Source organism: Xyrauchen texanus, chromosome 49, assembly GCF_025860055.1.
Source record: "Xyrauchen texanus isolate HMW12.3.18 chromosome 49, RBS_HiC_50CHRs, whole genome shotgun sequence".
NCBI lineage: Eukaryota > Metazoa > Chordata > Actinopteri > Cypriniformes > Catostomidae > Xyrauchen > Xyrauchen texanus.
In genome coordinates this window covers 16,928,011-16,945,339 of record NC_068324.1, presented here as the reverse complement: position 1 = coordinate 16,945,339, position 17,329 = coordinate 16,928,011, and the positions used below count along the sequence as shown (strand labels likewise).

Sequence of the window (17,329 nt, the reverse complement as noted above, 5' to 3'; positions counted from 1 at the left end):
TACCAATGATTTAAATTGTAACTGTAGTGGAATACAGTTACTTATATTTTGTATTTTCAATACGTAATCCAGTTACATGTATTCCGTTACTCCCCAACCCTGGCAAACAATATATTTATCTCATTAAATCGCATTTTTTGCGGTTAAATAATCTCACTAGGACATAACATGATTTTCATTTGTGGGCTGAATGTTTATGTAATAACATTCATACGTCAGATGGAATCAGTTTTTGGTACCTGAGCTTTTTACAGATACCAGTATCAGTACATGAGCGCAGTTTCGGACCAAATACTGGTATAGCAATATCGGGACATCCCTACCTTTTTGTATCAAATACATTTGTCATTAATATACTTCCATACTAGTACAAATTCAATGGCCAGATGCCATTAGTTAGTATGGTTTGTTTAGATGCATTTCTTCACCTTTTGGACGCCATTTCTTGGAATTTTATCAGTCATCAGCCACACTGCTCTCTAACTATCAGCATTGGATATGGAAAAACATTTGTTGGTCGAACACTAGATTTGGATGTATTTCTGCATATTCACTGACCCGTCCCATGGCCTCAGCGATGGACTCCACCATGCCGCCCACCATTCCCCCCTCACTGGCTGCCTCATTTAGAGTCACCATAATGTCATCAACAGCCTCCTTCATCAGCTGGGCTGCCTCGGCTATGGCATCATGAGTGTGTGTTGCCTTCAAGAGGAGAGAACAGTGAATACATATCACTGGCACATCACAATGAGAATAAGGTGGCCTTTATAGACCCATAAACACCACTTTACCAACAAACAAATCCAAAAGACATCATTTGAATAGAATATGCAGTAAGACACTACAGGTTGCAAATCTGCAAGGTCCCCATTACCTTTTTCTCCATACATATTGGACCCATTTTTTATTGTTATGTCATACCTTGGGGTTTCCTCCGCCCTCTTTGGCAGCGTAGAGCATCTGTAGGGCTGACTCAAACAGGGTTTTGGTCTGATCCAGTATATTCATCTGTTGCTGGTGGTCAGCATGTTTAGACGCCAGTCCCACTGATGCCACGATCACTGGCTCAAAGTAGCTAGCCAGCTGAGTCACCTGAAAAGTACAACTTGAATTATCAATATCTATCATCGATTTACTGCCATATTGCAATCTTAAGTGACACTATTTTAACATAATTTACACAATTAGGAGGTACAGAAGTACGATGCCAGTTAAAAGGGACATTCAATATCCTTGTTGTTGTCAGAATAACTATTAAAAAGGGTACTGACAATCCCTTGCAGACCTGACTCTAAAATCAGAAGGCAATGATTGGTTGACAGGAACTCTGTTTCAGAAAACAACAAAGAATGTTAATCCAGGAGTCCTAATTATGCAAATCATGCTCTATAATGAATAGTTCTGATCCTTGATGATACAGCCTACAGAGAAGAGGTGCACACTCTGACACGCTGGTGTCAGGAGCACAACCTCTCCCTCAACCTCAGTAAAACCAAGGAGCTTGTGATGGACTTCAGGAAGAAAGACGGAGAACACAGCCCCATCACTATTAATGGAGCACCGGTGGAGAGAGTCAGCAGCTTCAAGTTCCTCGGTGTCCACATTACTGAGGAACTCACATGGTCCGTCCACACTGAGGCCGTTGTGAAGAAGGCTCACCAGCGCCTCTTCTTCCTGAGACGGCTGAGGAAGTTTGGAATGAACCACCACATCCTCACATGGTTCTACACTAGTACTGTAGAGAGCATCCTGACTGGCTGGATCACCGTCTGGTACGGCAATAGCACCGCCCACAACCGCAACGACCTGCAAAGGGTGTTGCAAACTACCAGACACATCATCGGAGGTGAGCTTCCCTCCCTCCAGGACATATATAACAGGCGATGTGTGGAAAAAGCTTGGAGGATCATCAGAGACTCCAGCCACCCGAGTCATGGTCTGTTCTCACTGCTACCATCAGGCAGGCGGTATCGCAGCATCAGGACACGCACCATCCGACTACATGACAGCTTCTTCCCCCAAGCAATCAGAATTTTGAACATTTGATCTCTCACGTTCAATAATCAGCACTGCAATTTATTAATCATCATCTTCTATCACACACTGGACTGTCATAATTATATTCTCCTCAATACATCTACTGTATATATATATATTTTTATTGTATGTGTATTCTATATTGTGTGTATTGTTTACTGTACATTGTATATTATTATTGTGTTGTGTAATTATGTGTACATTTGATATGTAAATTGTGTTGTGTAAATATGTTATTGTAATTGGTATATGTCTCGTCACTGTCATGACTGCTATGTTGCTCAGAACTGCACACAAGAATTTCACCTACTGTTGCACTTGTGTACATGGTAGTGTGACAGTAAAGTGATTTGATTTGAATTGGTCAATAGCCATGCTTTATTTGTGATAAAGCACTGCTATGACCTTGTCACCAAGCTACTATTTGTGTTAAAGGTTGACCGATAGTGGATTTTACCTGTTATAACTGATTAATTGGCACATAGTTATTAAAATTTATTTATAGAATGTAAATAACAAAACAACTCTTGGTCTTTTCTTATTATGGCACAGAGTCTACAAGAGTCCAAAATTAATAAAATCCCAGATGCAGTTTATTGTGCAAAATTCCAATAATAACCAGAGAAATTCAGATTTGGAGCATAACTGGGACTATTAACTACAAACAGGCACAAAATTCACTAGGTACATTCTTGGCTCTGTTACAATGCTAAAAGTAGCTTATCTGGGATTTGTGAAAAAAAAAAAGATTTCATTGTATATGTGCAAATGTATAATGTGTGACTAAATAAAGACTTCTAATTACCAAGTTATTATATATATATATTATATAAAAAAAACGATATATCGTTCTACCTCCAATTTGCATCACTGTGCAGAACCCATTGCTGGTCATTATTTTTGTTGCATATCTTTGTTCAGTTACTGTTTTTTACATTTAACTTTGAAAACACACCAGCTTTGCATGATAATAAACCATGCAAAATTGAGAAAAGACAAGGAAATTTTGAAAAAAAAACTGGCATGCTGTTTCTCCCAGATGCACTTGAAATTTAATCTAAGCACTCACGCAACATGGAGCAGAATTATCCATTGTTTTAGTGCAGTACCTGTGTTAGCTGAGCTTCAGATGTGTGTGCTTCTTATCAGCGTCTTGGCATGTTGATATCAGACATAGTTATTTCTTTTTAAAGCAGCATGCTATCAGCAAAGTTTAAACTCTTGTTTTAGCACAGTGGTTGATTGACAGGTGAGGGGTGGCACTTCGCTGCTGCCCTGGACGCATACTGGAACGACTAGCGTTTACACCTCAAATGCGGTGTGGTCACATGCCTTTTTGACTACATTCGTAAGTGGCTAACAATGCCCTTCAGCCATGACTCTATTCACAACATACTGTAGCATGTCCGCTCATATCTTAATGCTTAAATAAGCATTAGGTAGGAGTATGAGTTTCTATGTTAGGAAATCATGGATTCCACCTTTAAGTACAATGCAGAGGTAAGATCGTTTGTGCTTCATCCCTGTTTCTACCTTGTGTCCAAGCTGAGCAGCTTCCCCTCGGGCTGCAGTAGAGATGGGGTCAATGAGGTGACCGATTTCCTGCACGGCAGAAGTCAACTGCTCCTGTAAAGCCTAAAAGGAGCACTAACATTAGACAGATCCATTCACAAACATCGCTTTAATGCGTCTATCTGAACTGTTTTTCCAAGTTTTTCCTTTTAAATATGCATTAGAAGGACATCATTGACCATCCAGTGCATTTCGGCATTTTTGTGTTTTTTCAGCATCTAATTTTACATTCACAAAGGGTAGCCAATCATAACAGAGCTCATTTACATATAGGTAGCAAAAGCAGCCTAGACAGGGGAAATTGTCATGATAAGCTAAATTAAATATTACAGCTATTTTAAGTATAATTAAAATAAAAGTATATTAAATAATATTAATTCAACAAAATCAATAATAATTATTAAAAATATTATACATTTTTTAGAGAGAACAGAAAATGCTACAAAACTACTAACATGGATCCTCTAAAGCCGAGGTCTAGAGCTGATATAATACCAAATAGCACCATACTAGAGTAATGCATTCATTAACAGTTTATTCAAAAGTTCACATACAATGCTAACAGCAGGAATTAACATAAAGTGACGTATGTGTTTTGTTACCTCCAGGGAGATGTCATCTCTGCGGGGCAGACTCTGACCTACAGCTGCGAGAGACACCTGCTCAATGTCTCTGATGCTCTTGTTGATGCTGTCAATGGAATGGTCACATTCCCGCTGTCCAGGAGCCTTGTCCCTATGTCAACAGAACATGAGAGGTTGCTATATACATTTTAGATGGGTCTCAATTGAATAAACTTTCTCCACACAATCTGGATATTGCACATCACATTACAGGATTTATTAAATTGTATTATTTCAATATTCACTTAAGTTTAGTTAGCTACATTGGCTTTCATTCTATGACTGCTAGATTCAGTTTTCAGTATATTTAGTTTCTTATTTTTAATCTATAGTTTAAGTGCTGCCAAAGTTCCCAGATCATCAGATCTGATTGAATGTTCTGGGAGGAAAGTAAACACGGAGGGCAGCCAGGTATGCACGGATCCCAGCCGCTGTTCCTGTGACAGCTGAGAATGTTATAGCTGAGAGGACAACATCAGCTCTTCACATCCACCGATCTCAGATCAGTTTATCTGTATGCACCCTTAACATAAGCATACATATCTGATCTGTGTTTAGTCCATCACCCTGGGCACTCTCACTGAAAATCAAAACTCACTAAGGGTTGATTTCCTACTACAATATACAACCCAATGAAGTCCCACACAATCTGTTATCCAGCTGTTATTATGTACAGACAAGAGAGCCATTGGATCGTTTCCTCTTTTTCTGAACAAATAATTGAGGTATTGTAATGTTTTTCAAAAAATTATGAAAATCTGCCAAAAAAAGTCAGAAACAAGTTTAAGCAACAGGCATTTCGGAATTGCAAAGTTTTCTTTAAGACTATCTGTTGAACTTTCCCTTGGTTGGTGACATTTCACAGGTTTTAGAGTTTGATGGCTCGAGCTATAACTCTCTGAGAGGGCTCTTAACTGAATCTTTACAAAAGGAGTTTTGTTAGACAAAAAGCATAAATGTTCCAACTATCAGTCTTTATTCACACGATACGAACCTGATGGATGTAATCAGGCTCTTGATGGAGTCTGACACAGTGCGGGAGTGGCCTGCCAGGATGGACCAGGTGGGCGGGTCTTTGGGGTTAATGATGAGTGAGCGGGCGGTCTCTAACAGGTGGGTGGAGCTGTCCAGCATGGAACGAGCAGAGCGCAGGATTGGCTCCTGGGCGGCAGAACCCTGGGATTGGAAAGAAATTTAATAGAGTTCAGTATGTAGCATCTGGCTCTGACGTATCGAGGACAATACATCACTTTAAAAGGTAATATTACATTTGAGAAACGCTTCAATCACACTTCTGCAAATCAGTGCCGCATGGTGGGCAAACTATTTGAAAATCACTGTGAATGAGAACACGAGGAAGAGCTTGATAAAAAAAACAAAAAAAAAAACATGTCTTTAGTGTGTGGAACTGACCCTCAGGTAAGCCCAGCATTCCTTAGTTACTTTAGATGTGTGGCTTACACTTTAATTTGGACATTGATTAGTCTGTTTTTAAAGTCAAGGACCTTTCCCTTTTTTTCAATAGTTTCTTTCAATAAAAGTGTATATCATATATATTATAACCAAATATAAAACCAAAATGTTGAAAATATCATAAAAATATCATCCAACCCTAAAAAGTTATTAATCAACAAATACAATTATTATGTTGGCTTCACAAAGCCAATATACTGTTACTCTTCAAATTTTGTTGTCCCCAAAAAAATTTCCTTAAACTGAGACCAACAATTTAAACACTAGCTCCTCCTTGAGCTTTTAAGCTCCAAATTTTCTCCCCAATTTGGAATGCCCAATTCCCAATGCGCCCTAAGTCCTTGTGGTGGCGTAGTGACTCAATCGGGGTGGCAGAGGACAAAGCTCCGTTGCCTCCATGTCTGAGACCGTCAATCCGCACATCTTATCACGTGGTTTGATACCGCGCAGACGTGTTGAGGCCCACGCCATTCTCTGCGGCATCCACGCACAACTTACCACTCGCCTCACCGAGAGCGAGAACCACACATTATAGCGACCATGAGGAGGTTACCCCATTTGACTCTAGCCTCCCTAGCAACCGGGCCAATTTGGTTGCTTAGGAGACCTGGCTGGAGTCACTCAGCAAGCCTTGGATTTGAACTGGTATTCAGCCTCAAGACACGCTGAGCTCTTACATATCTTGACAAACTTTACCAGAGACTATTTATTTATCAGAGATGGACCACTTCTGTCAAAATGAATGGGTGAAATTGGAATGCCCAATCAAGGAGCTCTAAACGCCCAATGGTCAACAGATGTAGAAAGGAAGTCCTGCCTTAAAGGCGAAAGAGCCAATAACCTTTTAGATACAGAGATCACCTGTTAATCAATTTGAGAACGCACATGTGCATTAGCTATACAAGCCGTTTTTTTTTTGTTGCATATTATGAGATGAAGCACAATGTGTCAGATTTTACTGCTGATTTGAAATATGCTGTTTAAACCAAGTGTGCCACACAAGCCCTCAAAAGTGAAGCCAAAACATCTCGATCGCCCCCCGGTGACTGGTCCTAGTATAGGTCATAAACCCCGCCTCCATGTTATTCAACGGGACGTGAGACCAACTAAACAATTAAATTACACTTCAGATATCTTTTTTCCAAAGATAGAAACTACAGTAAATTACAGAAACTATCACGTTGATGTAATTTCAAGTGTTTGTTTTCAAAATAAGTTGTTTTTTTTTTTGTCAGTTATTTGATGCTATAAAAACGGTGCTGTGACATGATTGACATCTGTGATTGACAGGTTCTCTGAGCGAAGTAGTCACTGAAGCACCAACAGACTTTTTTTCGGGATCTTCGGAGGACTGAGGAGATTGGAGCTTTAAATTGAATATCTAAATATCTATAATTAATTATTTCACACCGTCATAAGTCAAAAGTCAAAAGCGCAGGGGCGTGTCATTGCGATTGATTCAGCGAGAGTGAGGGCGGGGCCTTGATTTCACGGCTTTACTTCCTGCTCACTACTGCGCAGGTCTGGTCCCGAAATCGCAACTGCGCAGACTCAGTTCTCACCAATGGAAAAGAGTGAAGGTACGTCGTCCATCTTTTTTTACAGTCTATGTTTTAAACGTAAGCTTGGCAAGCAGTTTTTGAGATTTTGGTGTCCCCCTATTCAAGTAGATAGGAGATGCACTGCCATAATTGGAAATAGTCTCCCGAAAACATTCCAAAGATAGCTGACAGTGAACTGACTTGCAAGAAAGACTTTGACTTTACATATCTAGTTTCAACTAATCAACATAAAGGAACTCAACAGTCACAAAATAACCTGAATATTGACAAGACACCTTCAGTCTTTTCCGGTCCTAAATACCAGCATTAAAGGTGCACACAGTTTGTGTCATCATTGACTTACAGTGACACCTAGTGGTTTGGATGCAGCAGCATTCAAGATGGCTACTGAGTAGTATTCAGCTGGTCATGTGATTCTAAAATGGCAGCCCCCATGAGGGCGCCCCTGCCCAATGTGGAATAAAACAGCTTTTATAAGGTTACTGATGTGATTAGAGTCTTTATCTCATGTGAGTGCTCATGATTTTATACATATTTTATGTTTCAAAATTGCAATTTATTTCTTTAGGAGTAAAACTTTTTTAATGGAGAAAAAATGACTAAGTGCACCAATACAATGATAATTCACCCCAAAACAAAACAAACAAAAAATCATTGACATCACCTGCTATCATTAATTCACCTTCATGTTGTTCCAAATCTTTTTTTTTTCTTCTTCTGTGTAACACAAAAGGAAATGTTAGGAGGAATGTCAGCATTAGTCACCACTCACTTTCATGAAAGTAAATGTTGACTAAGACTAACAAACTTCGTAACTAACATAATTTTTTTCACTTTTGAACAACATAAAGGTGAGTAAATTGTGATTTTTAATTGTTGGTTGAACTATCCTTTAAATAATGAACAAGTTGTTAATAACATCAGTTAAGCTGTTGTTAGAACTAACTCGCACTCCCATAAGCCAACCAAAAAACAGACTAAGGTGACCATATATTCAAAGAACATGAAGTGTGTTTGAAAATAATGTAAAAATCTGCTTAACATTCATTGACCTTTTGGGCTTCCTGTAAAACAGCAGATAATAGTAAGTTCACTGTCAGACAGTCTGTGAACGGGCAGAAACCATTTAGTTTTGGCACAACATCACAGGCAATTTTTCAAAGACAGAGGAGTCACCTAGATATTCATGCAGGCAGTGGGGGAAACCTCAAAGCAGTGTTGTAGTACTCGGACTTGAGTCAGACTCCAGTCGTGATAATGATAACTCGTAACTCGTCTCGGACGAACACCAATGACTCTGATTTGGACTCGAGGATTGAGTGCATTCTGACTTGTTACAACCATTAACTTCTACGTTTTGGCTTGAGATCTCATGTATGTGATGTATTGTCCTGGTTGCACGAGCACGAATCTCTGATTCCGATTTAATTTGCTTTCACTCAAATCTGGACGCACACTCTGAAATCTCCCTGCTCTCGTTCAGAGTGTGCGTGTGTCACTCAAAACATGTCATGTGTACCCGCAAATCTATTATAAAGCAAAATAACTCCGCCTCTGTTTATTCATACAAATATTCTGCCTCTGTAGACGTGGTATAGCGAAGGAGAATACCAGAGTTTGAGAAATCAACTCGCCATTTGGTTGGTGGTGCATAATACATGGTTAAAATCGTACTGCAACAATTATATTCTGAAGCTCACTGACAATGTACGAGACATGAGCAAATCAAATGACAGAAACCATGAACAAAAACACATTGAGAAAACGTACCTGCGCAACTGTGTATCGAAAGCATAAAGGATTTTTCAGAATCTATGTGGTGGCACATACGTAGAAAATTAGATAATATGTGGAACAAAATCGTAAATCATTATTATGAGTTATAATTATAACAGGAACATAAGATTACGTTGACGTGTGTTCATGTGTTAATGACAGTTTCACATAGAGATGGAGACTGGCTCGTGTGATGCAAGTCTATCACAAATGTAGGCTAAAACAGTTAAGTAATCCCATTGTTAAAAGGACATCCAACCATTCATACATGAAAAATCATGTGAATTGCTCCAATGCCTGAATTAAAATGAATTTTGATAATATAACACTAGAGGACAATACCTGAGAATTTAAACTTCAAATAAATGGCAAGAAGGCACTGTTGTATGGATGGATGGATTGATTGATGATTGGATGGATGGATGGATGGCTTGATTGATGATTGGATGGATGGATGGATGGATTGATTGATGGATGATTGGATGAATGGATGGATTGATTGATTGATTGATGGATGGATGGATGATTGGATGGATGGATGGATGATTGGATGAATGGATGAATGGATGGATTGATTGATTGATTGATGGATGGATGATTGGATGGATGGATGATTGGATGGATGGATGGATGGATGATTGGATGGATGGATGGATGGATTGATTGATGGATGGATTGATGATTGGATGGATGGATGGATTGATTGATTGATTGATGATTGGATGGATGGAATTTTATTAAGTTCTCAATTAATTATTCAAGACAAAGAATTAGTACTAAACTAATAACAAAAACAAATGAAGAAAATTGTGCCTAAAGTTCCTAAAAGCAACATTATAAAGTAACATTACTAAAAATAAAAACCTACAGTTATTGTGTATGGTTTCTTGTACAATACACTTTGAAAGGCTGAATGTGTGTGTGCCAATAAACTTAAAATGGTAACAGAAATATTATTTTATTTGCTTATTTTATGACATGGACTCGTAACTCATCGCAGTTATTGGCGACTCAACTTGGACTCGACTCTGACACAATATTGGTGACTTGGACTCGGACATTGAGAACTCGTACTTGAGATCAAGTGACCAACACTGCCTCAAAGTGCAATTTAACCATATATTAACCATATAACATATATACAAATATTAAATGTTTTACTTTATTTGTGAGGACATTCTCTTAAATTTGGCCCACAAAAAGTGCAGCAACATGGTGGGGACTTACATTGACTTCTATTGTTTTACACTAAGCTAAGTTTTTTTAAATGTTATTATTTTATATTAAATACGAACTGTACAAGAATGATAATATGGACAAAATTAAATACATTAAAAATAATAATCGAAAAAAAAAAACAGTAGGCACAACAGATACTGGCATTTTCTATCCACTAACCCTTTTTAAGGCATTATTTAGTATGTTTATTTTAGCAGTTTTCCTCATAGTGACCTTTGGCTACTCCCTACTAAGTTTCAGATTTCAGGTTTTACTATCCTTGTGGAGACAATTGGTTCCCACAATGTTAGCAAATTCTGACCCACACATACACTGGGAGAATAAATAATACATTGAATATTCCGGTTTTCAGTGTTTCATCACCTCATTACTTATCTGTGCAGGAATGCTAGCAAACTCTGGGTTGGAGGCGAAGGTTGAGAGATTATCCACAGCTTCAATCAGCGGGGTCGTGGCCACGCGGCACCTTTCACGGTTCTCATTTGAGAAATCACCATCTAAGGCCTGAGATGAAAAGTAGAGGAAGATCACTAAGGGTAAAATACTGCAACCCTCACACAAATGAAGCTTTGTTGCTGGCTATATGGTTGCAAATAGCAGGCTAGCTCAAGTCTTCATACAAATGGTGAAAATTCAATAAATTCAGAATTACTCCAGTACCAAATTACCTTTTGACAATTAATTACAGGTCATACCTTTATCGTTTTGACAAGGTTAGCAGTGGTATTGGCGACCTCTTTGGCTGATTGCACGAAATGTCTTCGGGCTACAGGGTTGGCTGTTTTGGAAGACGCCAGACGACAGGCGTTGCAAAGGGCTGAGGTGTGCTTTGCAACGATTGTAGCTGCCGACAAAACCTACACAAACAAATAAATAATAATATAGTAAAAATTAGACTCATCCTTGAAAACAATGGGTCAAGTACAAGTAAAACGTCCTTCCAGTATTGAGAATTGGGAGGTTAATGTCACAATGCAAAAATTATGAATGGCCCTAAATGCAGGCTTTGTTTATTTTGTGTTAAGAATCATTTCAGATTTTCTTTGATGTTGGGTAAAATCCGACCATGACATATTCTTGAAAATTTCATAAGAATAACCCAAATGCTTACAGAGGTCCTAGAGGATTAAATCAGAAAGAAACATTTAAAATAGCCACCTGGGAAGGACTGCTGGCTGGGTCCACAAGGTTCTGACAGGCCATCTGAATCGCCTGATTGGCTCTGGCAAACTGGATGGGATCCACCAATCCCTGATGACCTGACTGGCTGTTGGGATCGGAGACACCCACCAAATAGGAGGCCTGAAAGGAGTGAGCTCATTAGTAAATTACTTTGGAAAAATGTAATGTATAAATGTAAAAAAATCATCTAAATAAGAGAGAGAGAAATGGAGAAATTATTTTTATTTAGCAAACTAATCTTAAACACATCATGGAAAACAATCAAAATGGTTCCTATTACATTCTTAGTTAATGCCTTTGGTTACAAATGTTAAAGCTGCAGAAATGCCTGCGACACAAGTGCTACCAAACAGAATAGCAAAAATAACAATTTATTTCAAACTGGTTTGCTGAACACTCCAAATTCACTCCAATAGGCCGCACTTATTCCTACTTTTGGGGAAATAAACTTCTAAATGGCCTACTTATAGCTGACTTTGCGCATTACACTCAGAAAGGAGAAAGTATTTTTCTCAGTTTGAACTGTGTTTTGAATACAATTTCATGTTGTCTTTATAGAAAAAAGTGTTTCTAAAGCAACGCTCCGGGTACATTGTGGGAGTAGTATCAGACGGTACCAGCCAAAGAGCTCACCTGCCCCGCTGCCTCGGTCAACCCACACAGTGCTTTGGACGCCACACCTACACAATCGCCGAATGCTGGCACATTTCCCGTCTTACAATGCTGTGAGATTCCAGCCATAGACTCCCCGAGAACCTGCTCAGACCGAAAAGTATTAGATCCCCTTTTGGAATAAACAGCTTCTCATTTTTTAGAAAATGTTGGAATGTTGCAATGGATTCTTTACCTTGGAATTCTCCATAACGCTCTCAATGCAGTCAAAATAGGAGAGATCGCTGACTGGCTCATTTGGATTATCTAGCATTCCTCGCACGGCCTGTGTATATGTGGGAGAGAGAGAGAGAGAGAGAGAGGGTAAGATTGCTTGTAGACTATCAAAGTGCCGTGTAAAAGTAAAAAGAGTAAATGAACAACTAAGATATCAAATATTTCACATCTTTTCAGAGGCTGAGAAGGGAATTAACTAAGTATAATTTGCACTCACTGATAGTGCAGTTTATTTTCACATGCTATCTACGCTGTTTTAGTGCCTGATTCACTAACAGAATTATGCAAATCAGGTAAAGGTACCAATGTGCCCATAAAATTAAGTGCTGAACTCAATCGGCACAGAGCAATTTCTGATCTTGCAGAATGGTTCTAGAGTGTGCAGCGTCAACAGTTTTTCCTGCATTGAAACGTTTTTGGCAACTGCCCAAGGGGCATTTTGGTCAGCCTAAGCACATTTTATGATATACATCATGCATTCAGTGATCTCATCGAAAACAGTGATTTGCGCGTGATGATTGATCACTTTTCACTAAAGCACGCAAGTGCACGAAAGTCAACCAGGCTTCCCTCGATTGCCGCACTACAGATACGGGATCGTAGACCTGGCTTCTCTCTTATGTTGCGTTGCAGACCACAAAAGTTATGCACCCCATTTGAATTCTACTAAGAAAACAATACATGTGATCGATATGGAGGTGGAGGGTCCGTCATGGTCTGGGGCGGTGTGTCACAGCATCATCAGACTGAGCTTGGTGTCATTGCAGGCAATCTCTACACTGTGGGTTACAGGGAAGACATCCTCCTCTCTCATGTGGTACCCTTCCTGCAGGCTCATCCTGACATGACAATGCCACCAGCCATACTGCTCATTCTGTGCATGATGCATGTGAGTGTTCTGCCATGGCCAACAAAGAGTCCAGATCTCAATCCCTTTGAGCACGTCTGGGACATGTTGGATCGGAGGGTGAGGGCCAGGGCCATTCCACACAGAAATGTCCGGGAACTTCTAAGTACCTTGGTGGAAGAGTGAGGTAACATCTCACAGCATGAACTGTCAAATCTGGTGCTGTCCATGAGGAGGAGATGCACTGCAGTACTTAATGCAGCTGGTGGCCACACCAGATACTGTTCCTTTTGATTTTGACCCCCCTTTTGTTCTCTTGTAATCTCAGACTGACATGGTGTTCAGTGGGAGGCTTTGTGGGGGAAATGACATCTGTTGCAGGGCTTCCTGTTCATCTATTCTAATCTTTTAATTTGCAAAAGTAATGTTTGGGAGTCTAACATTTATATTTCCTATTGACACACTAAAGCTGAAGATATAAATAACCATCTGAAGACAAATGCTTTTGTGAAACATCTTATGTTCCTAAGACTTTTGCACAGTACTGTATAAATATATCAATCAAAATATCAAATGAAAGGTAGGGACCTGTAAGATATCAAACAATTCACAGAGACATTTTTTTTATCGTATTTTACATAAAAAAACAAACCTGCCTATCAAAGTTGTGTCTTCAATTTTTTTATAATCCTGAATAAATCAGACAATATCATGGTCAGCTATTACTCTTTCCCACTTCCTGCTCAAGGTGGTTGCAACTGTAGGACACGTGGTCAGGTAAGTATTATATATATTTTTATTTATTATAAATAAACAATGCTGAAGTCTCAGCAATCACAGCTTCAACATGCCAACACTGTCATCCCATTGTGGTAATTTCTGTTAGATTTGACGAATAATTTTGTTATATAGTTTAGGTTATAGAGACAGTTTCAATGGAGAAAAAAACTAAATGGAAATTATGGAAAATAATTTTGTCATTTGCGTCAGAATTTTTAGAATAGTGTGAAAACAGGAAAAAAAAAAAATGACAGAATGTATTTTTCACTTTACTTATTTCACTTTTTAGTGTGTCTGACAGAGCTGATACAATTACAGTAAGATGTAAGTTATGAAGTGAAAAAGTGTTTTTATAAAAACCTGTTCCCTTACATGGTTTGTTAGCTGACACCTTTCTCTACAAATATCTCCATTTCAAATGAATTTTGTATTAAAAAATAAAAACTAAGATTTAAAAGATATTTTGTCCTTTATCTCAAGAATCAGTTTGCGATTAATTATATATAAAAATAATTAGCTAAAAAAAACTGTAATATGGAATATTCCTTCTGTCGAAGCAATTCAAGCTTGAAGCACCACCACTTTTCAGCAGAGGGCAGTAAGCAAAACTCCAGATGTACAGAAAATGCACTGCTGTACAGACAACAATCAACACTCTGGTTTGTTTGACACTAGGGACAGCTCAATATGAGGAAGGTTGTGTTCGTGTGTTCAAACACAGCTGGATTGAGCGCAATTCCGAATGCAGGAATCTCGAGAAGCCTTTTTCTAAGATTCAAACTAAGTTTAACTTGACACAGCGACGTAAAAACACGACACAATCAAAGAGTGACACTCCAAAAGCATCCATCTGATGCATATGAACACTGGCGCATCCTTAGATAAGACCTTATAATAAATCTATCCGGACAGACTGACAAATTCAATTGCAAAATGAAATGCTGTGGACTGTTGGCGAATAATAGACTTTTATTCAATTATATGGAAATAAACAATATACTGCCTTCAAAATTCCCTTGTTTGTATGGTCTTATCAAAGCTTTACTCTTCTACCACAATATTGTAATGCAGTTTAATTGTCTATATGATTATTTTTTAAATATATATGTTTAAAAGTATTTAAATCTAAGTATAATTATTTATGTATTATCAGCAAATATTTAGATTTGAGATTAATTGCGATTAATATGCTTAATTAATCTGCATATCACATAATACATTTTATTAATATGAAGCAAACTTAGTGCATATAGATGATCATGTATGTCAGCCACCACCAAAGACTATTTTTGAAATGGGACGGTACAGCATCACTCCATCACTGGGAAGCAGGCACCTGAAATCCCTCTTTAAAATGCCAAAAGTGCACTTGACTACATGCGTCAGGATATATGGTCGGTTAACAGTCTTCTCCATCATTTGTACATCATTTAATGAATTACTTCAGCCATTATTAATAGAAAAATGTACACAAACATCTCAAATTAAATTCTGTTTGCAGACTGCTCTCAGTGAATAAAGCACAACCTACAATAGAAAAGAGCTGTGTTTGCACAGAAAAGACTGAAACAAGCTTGGTTTCAATCCACACACTTTAAAACAAATTTTTGGATATTGCATAAAAAAGGCTTGCTAAAAAGATGCAAATCCAATTTCCAAAACGTGCATAAAAAAAAGAAGTGTAGTCTTCGTGATATTAAGATACATTTTTCACTAATGACAAAATTAGTCAGAATGGAGTGGTGGTGGCGTAGTAGGCTAAAGCACATAACTGTTAATCAGAAGGTTGCTGGTTTGATCCCCACAGCCACCACCATTGTGTCCTTGAGCAAGGCACTTCACTCAAGGTTGCTCCGGGGGGATTGTCCCTGTAATAATTGCACTGTAAGTCGCTTTGGATAAAAGCGTCTGCCAAATGCATAAATGTATAATACTCAAAATACTGTCTGATGACTTAAATCCTCAGTGTGTTGTGGTATTTCTGGTTAAATTAAATTGCGAGTTAGTGAATAAGGTTTTGTGCTAAAATACAGTGTACACAAGCGTCAGAACAGTGTGCGTGAGTACCTCTAGTTCTCGTAGAGCGTTGTCACACTCTTTTTGTCCTGGTGCCTGCTGGGTACACAGTGTGATGAGCTGATTAATGCTCTCTGTCACCGCTCTGAAAAACACACACACACACACACACACACACACACACACACACACACACACACACACACACACACACACACACACACACACGTTGGTGCGGCTATCCTTGTGAGGACTGTCCATAGACATATTTATTTTTTTACTGTATGAACTATAGATTATATCCCCTACCCCTAATCCTAAACTTAACAAAAATCATTCTGCATTTTTACATTTTCAATAAAACATAGTTTATTATGTTTTAAGCAATTTTAATTATGGGGACACTAGAAATGTTTTTTAGAAATGAAAACCACATTTATAGCAGAATAACCTTGTAATAACCAGTTTGTAACCACGTAAACCTCGTAAACCACCCAACCCCACCGCACACCCACACACATTAAAAGTCAGAATGGCAAAAAATGCACCTACAAGGGCTTGGGGGTGACAATTTGGAGAGTGGGTGAAAATCTCCATTTTAAACAAACTCATTAAACTCCTCACAAACACACCAGAATCATGACAAAATTATGTTTTCTTTCACTAAACTGAGCCTAGAACCAAGTGTGTGTGCATGTGTGTTTGTTTCCTCATTAAGGGAACAGAAATCAATCTAGCCCAAAACACTCAGGACCAGCTGCTTTACCTGAGGGGATACAAGCAGCACATGCACACACGCCAACATCTCGCACACTCTCACAGCTAATTCAGCTCTGTATGAAAACTTTAAGCTGAATAGTTGATTTTTGCTGATATACACTGTGCTGAATGCTGGGTTAATGATTTCTAAACTCTCCCCAGAATGCTGATTGAATCTCATTCCTACCGGGCCGCAGCTGCAAGGAGGTTTTTGGCATTTGCAGCCCCTGGATCCACGGAGAGGGACTTGGCTGCCAAGAGCAGCTTGCTGGATGCCATGGAGATGTTTTTCAGGTTCCCAATCACCTGGATCTGGTCATCTTTGGACTGTGGAAACAGAACAAAGCATCTTAGTATGCAGTGAAGCTATTGGGCATGCAAACTATTTGTTCTTCAATTTTTGTTATTTCTGCAGAACAATGTGCAATGGCATTCTTTTTAAAAACCTTGAAAAGAGGTTAGATTTTATGGTTAATCAATTTGTAAAAGGGCTCATTGTTTCCACAATACGTCGACCAATTGCGTCATCTAATACAATAACAAAACAAAAATTGTGAAATCTGGCAAAAATT

General features: G+C 38.6%; 1 protein-coding gene across 1 annotated transcript in view; it reads right to left on the bottom strand.

Annotated features, from left to right (window-relative positions):
- The window catches only part of LOC127640202 (talin-2-like), a 188,375-nt gene that overhangs the window by 30,757 nt on the left and 140,289 nt on the right, over positions 1-17,329 (bottom strand). Inside the window, exons 30-41 of the mRNA XM_052122659.1 lie at positions 16,945-17,084; positions 16,050-16,143; positions 12,315-12,404; positions 12,101-12,223; positions 11,444-11,587; positions 10,981-11,142; positions 10,649-10,789; positions 5,230-5,411; positions 4,215-4,347; positions 3,574-3,675; positions 925-1,095; positions 559-705 (exon numbers count right to left, since the gene is read on the bottom strand). Coding sequence (XP_051978619.1) covers positions 559-705; positions 925-1,095; positions 3,574-3,675; positions 4,215-4,347; positions 5,230-5,411; positions 10,649-10,789; positions 10,981-11,142; positions 11,444-11,587; positions 12,101-12,223; positions 12,315-12,404; positions 16,050-16,143; positions 16,945-17,084 — 1,629 coding nt within the window. The remainder of the gene's footprint in view (positions 1-558; positions 706-924; positions 1,096-3,573; positions 3,676-4,214; positions 4,348-5,229; positions 5,412-10,648; positions 10,790-10,980; positions 11,143-11,443; positions 11,588-12,100; positions 12,224-12,314; positions 12,405-16,049; positions 16,144-16,944; positions 17,085-17,329) is intronic.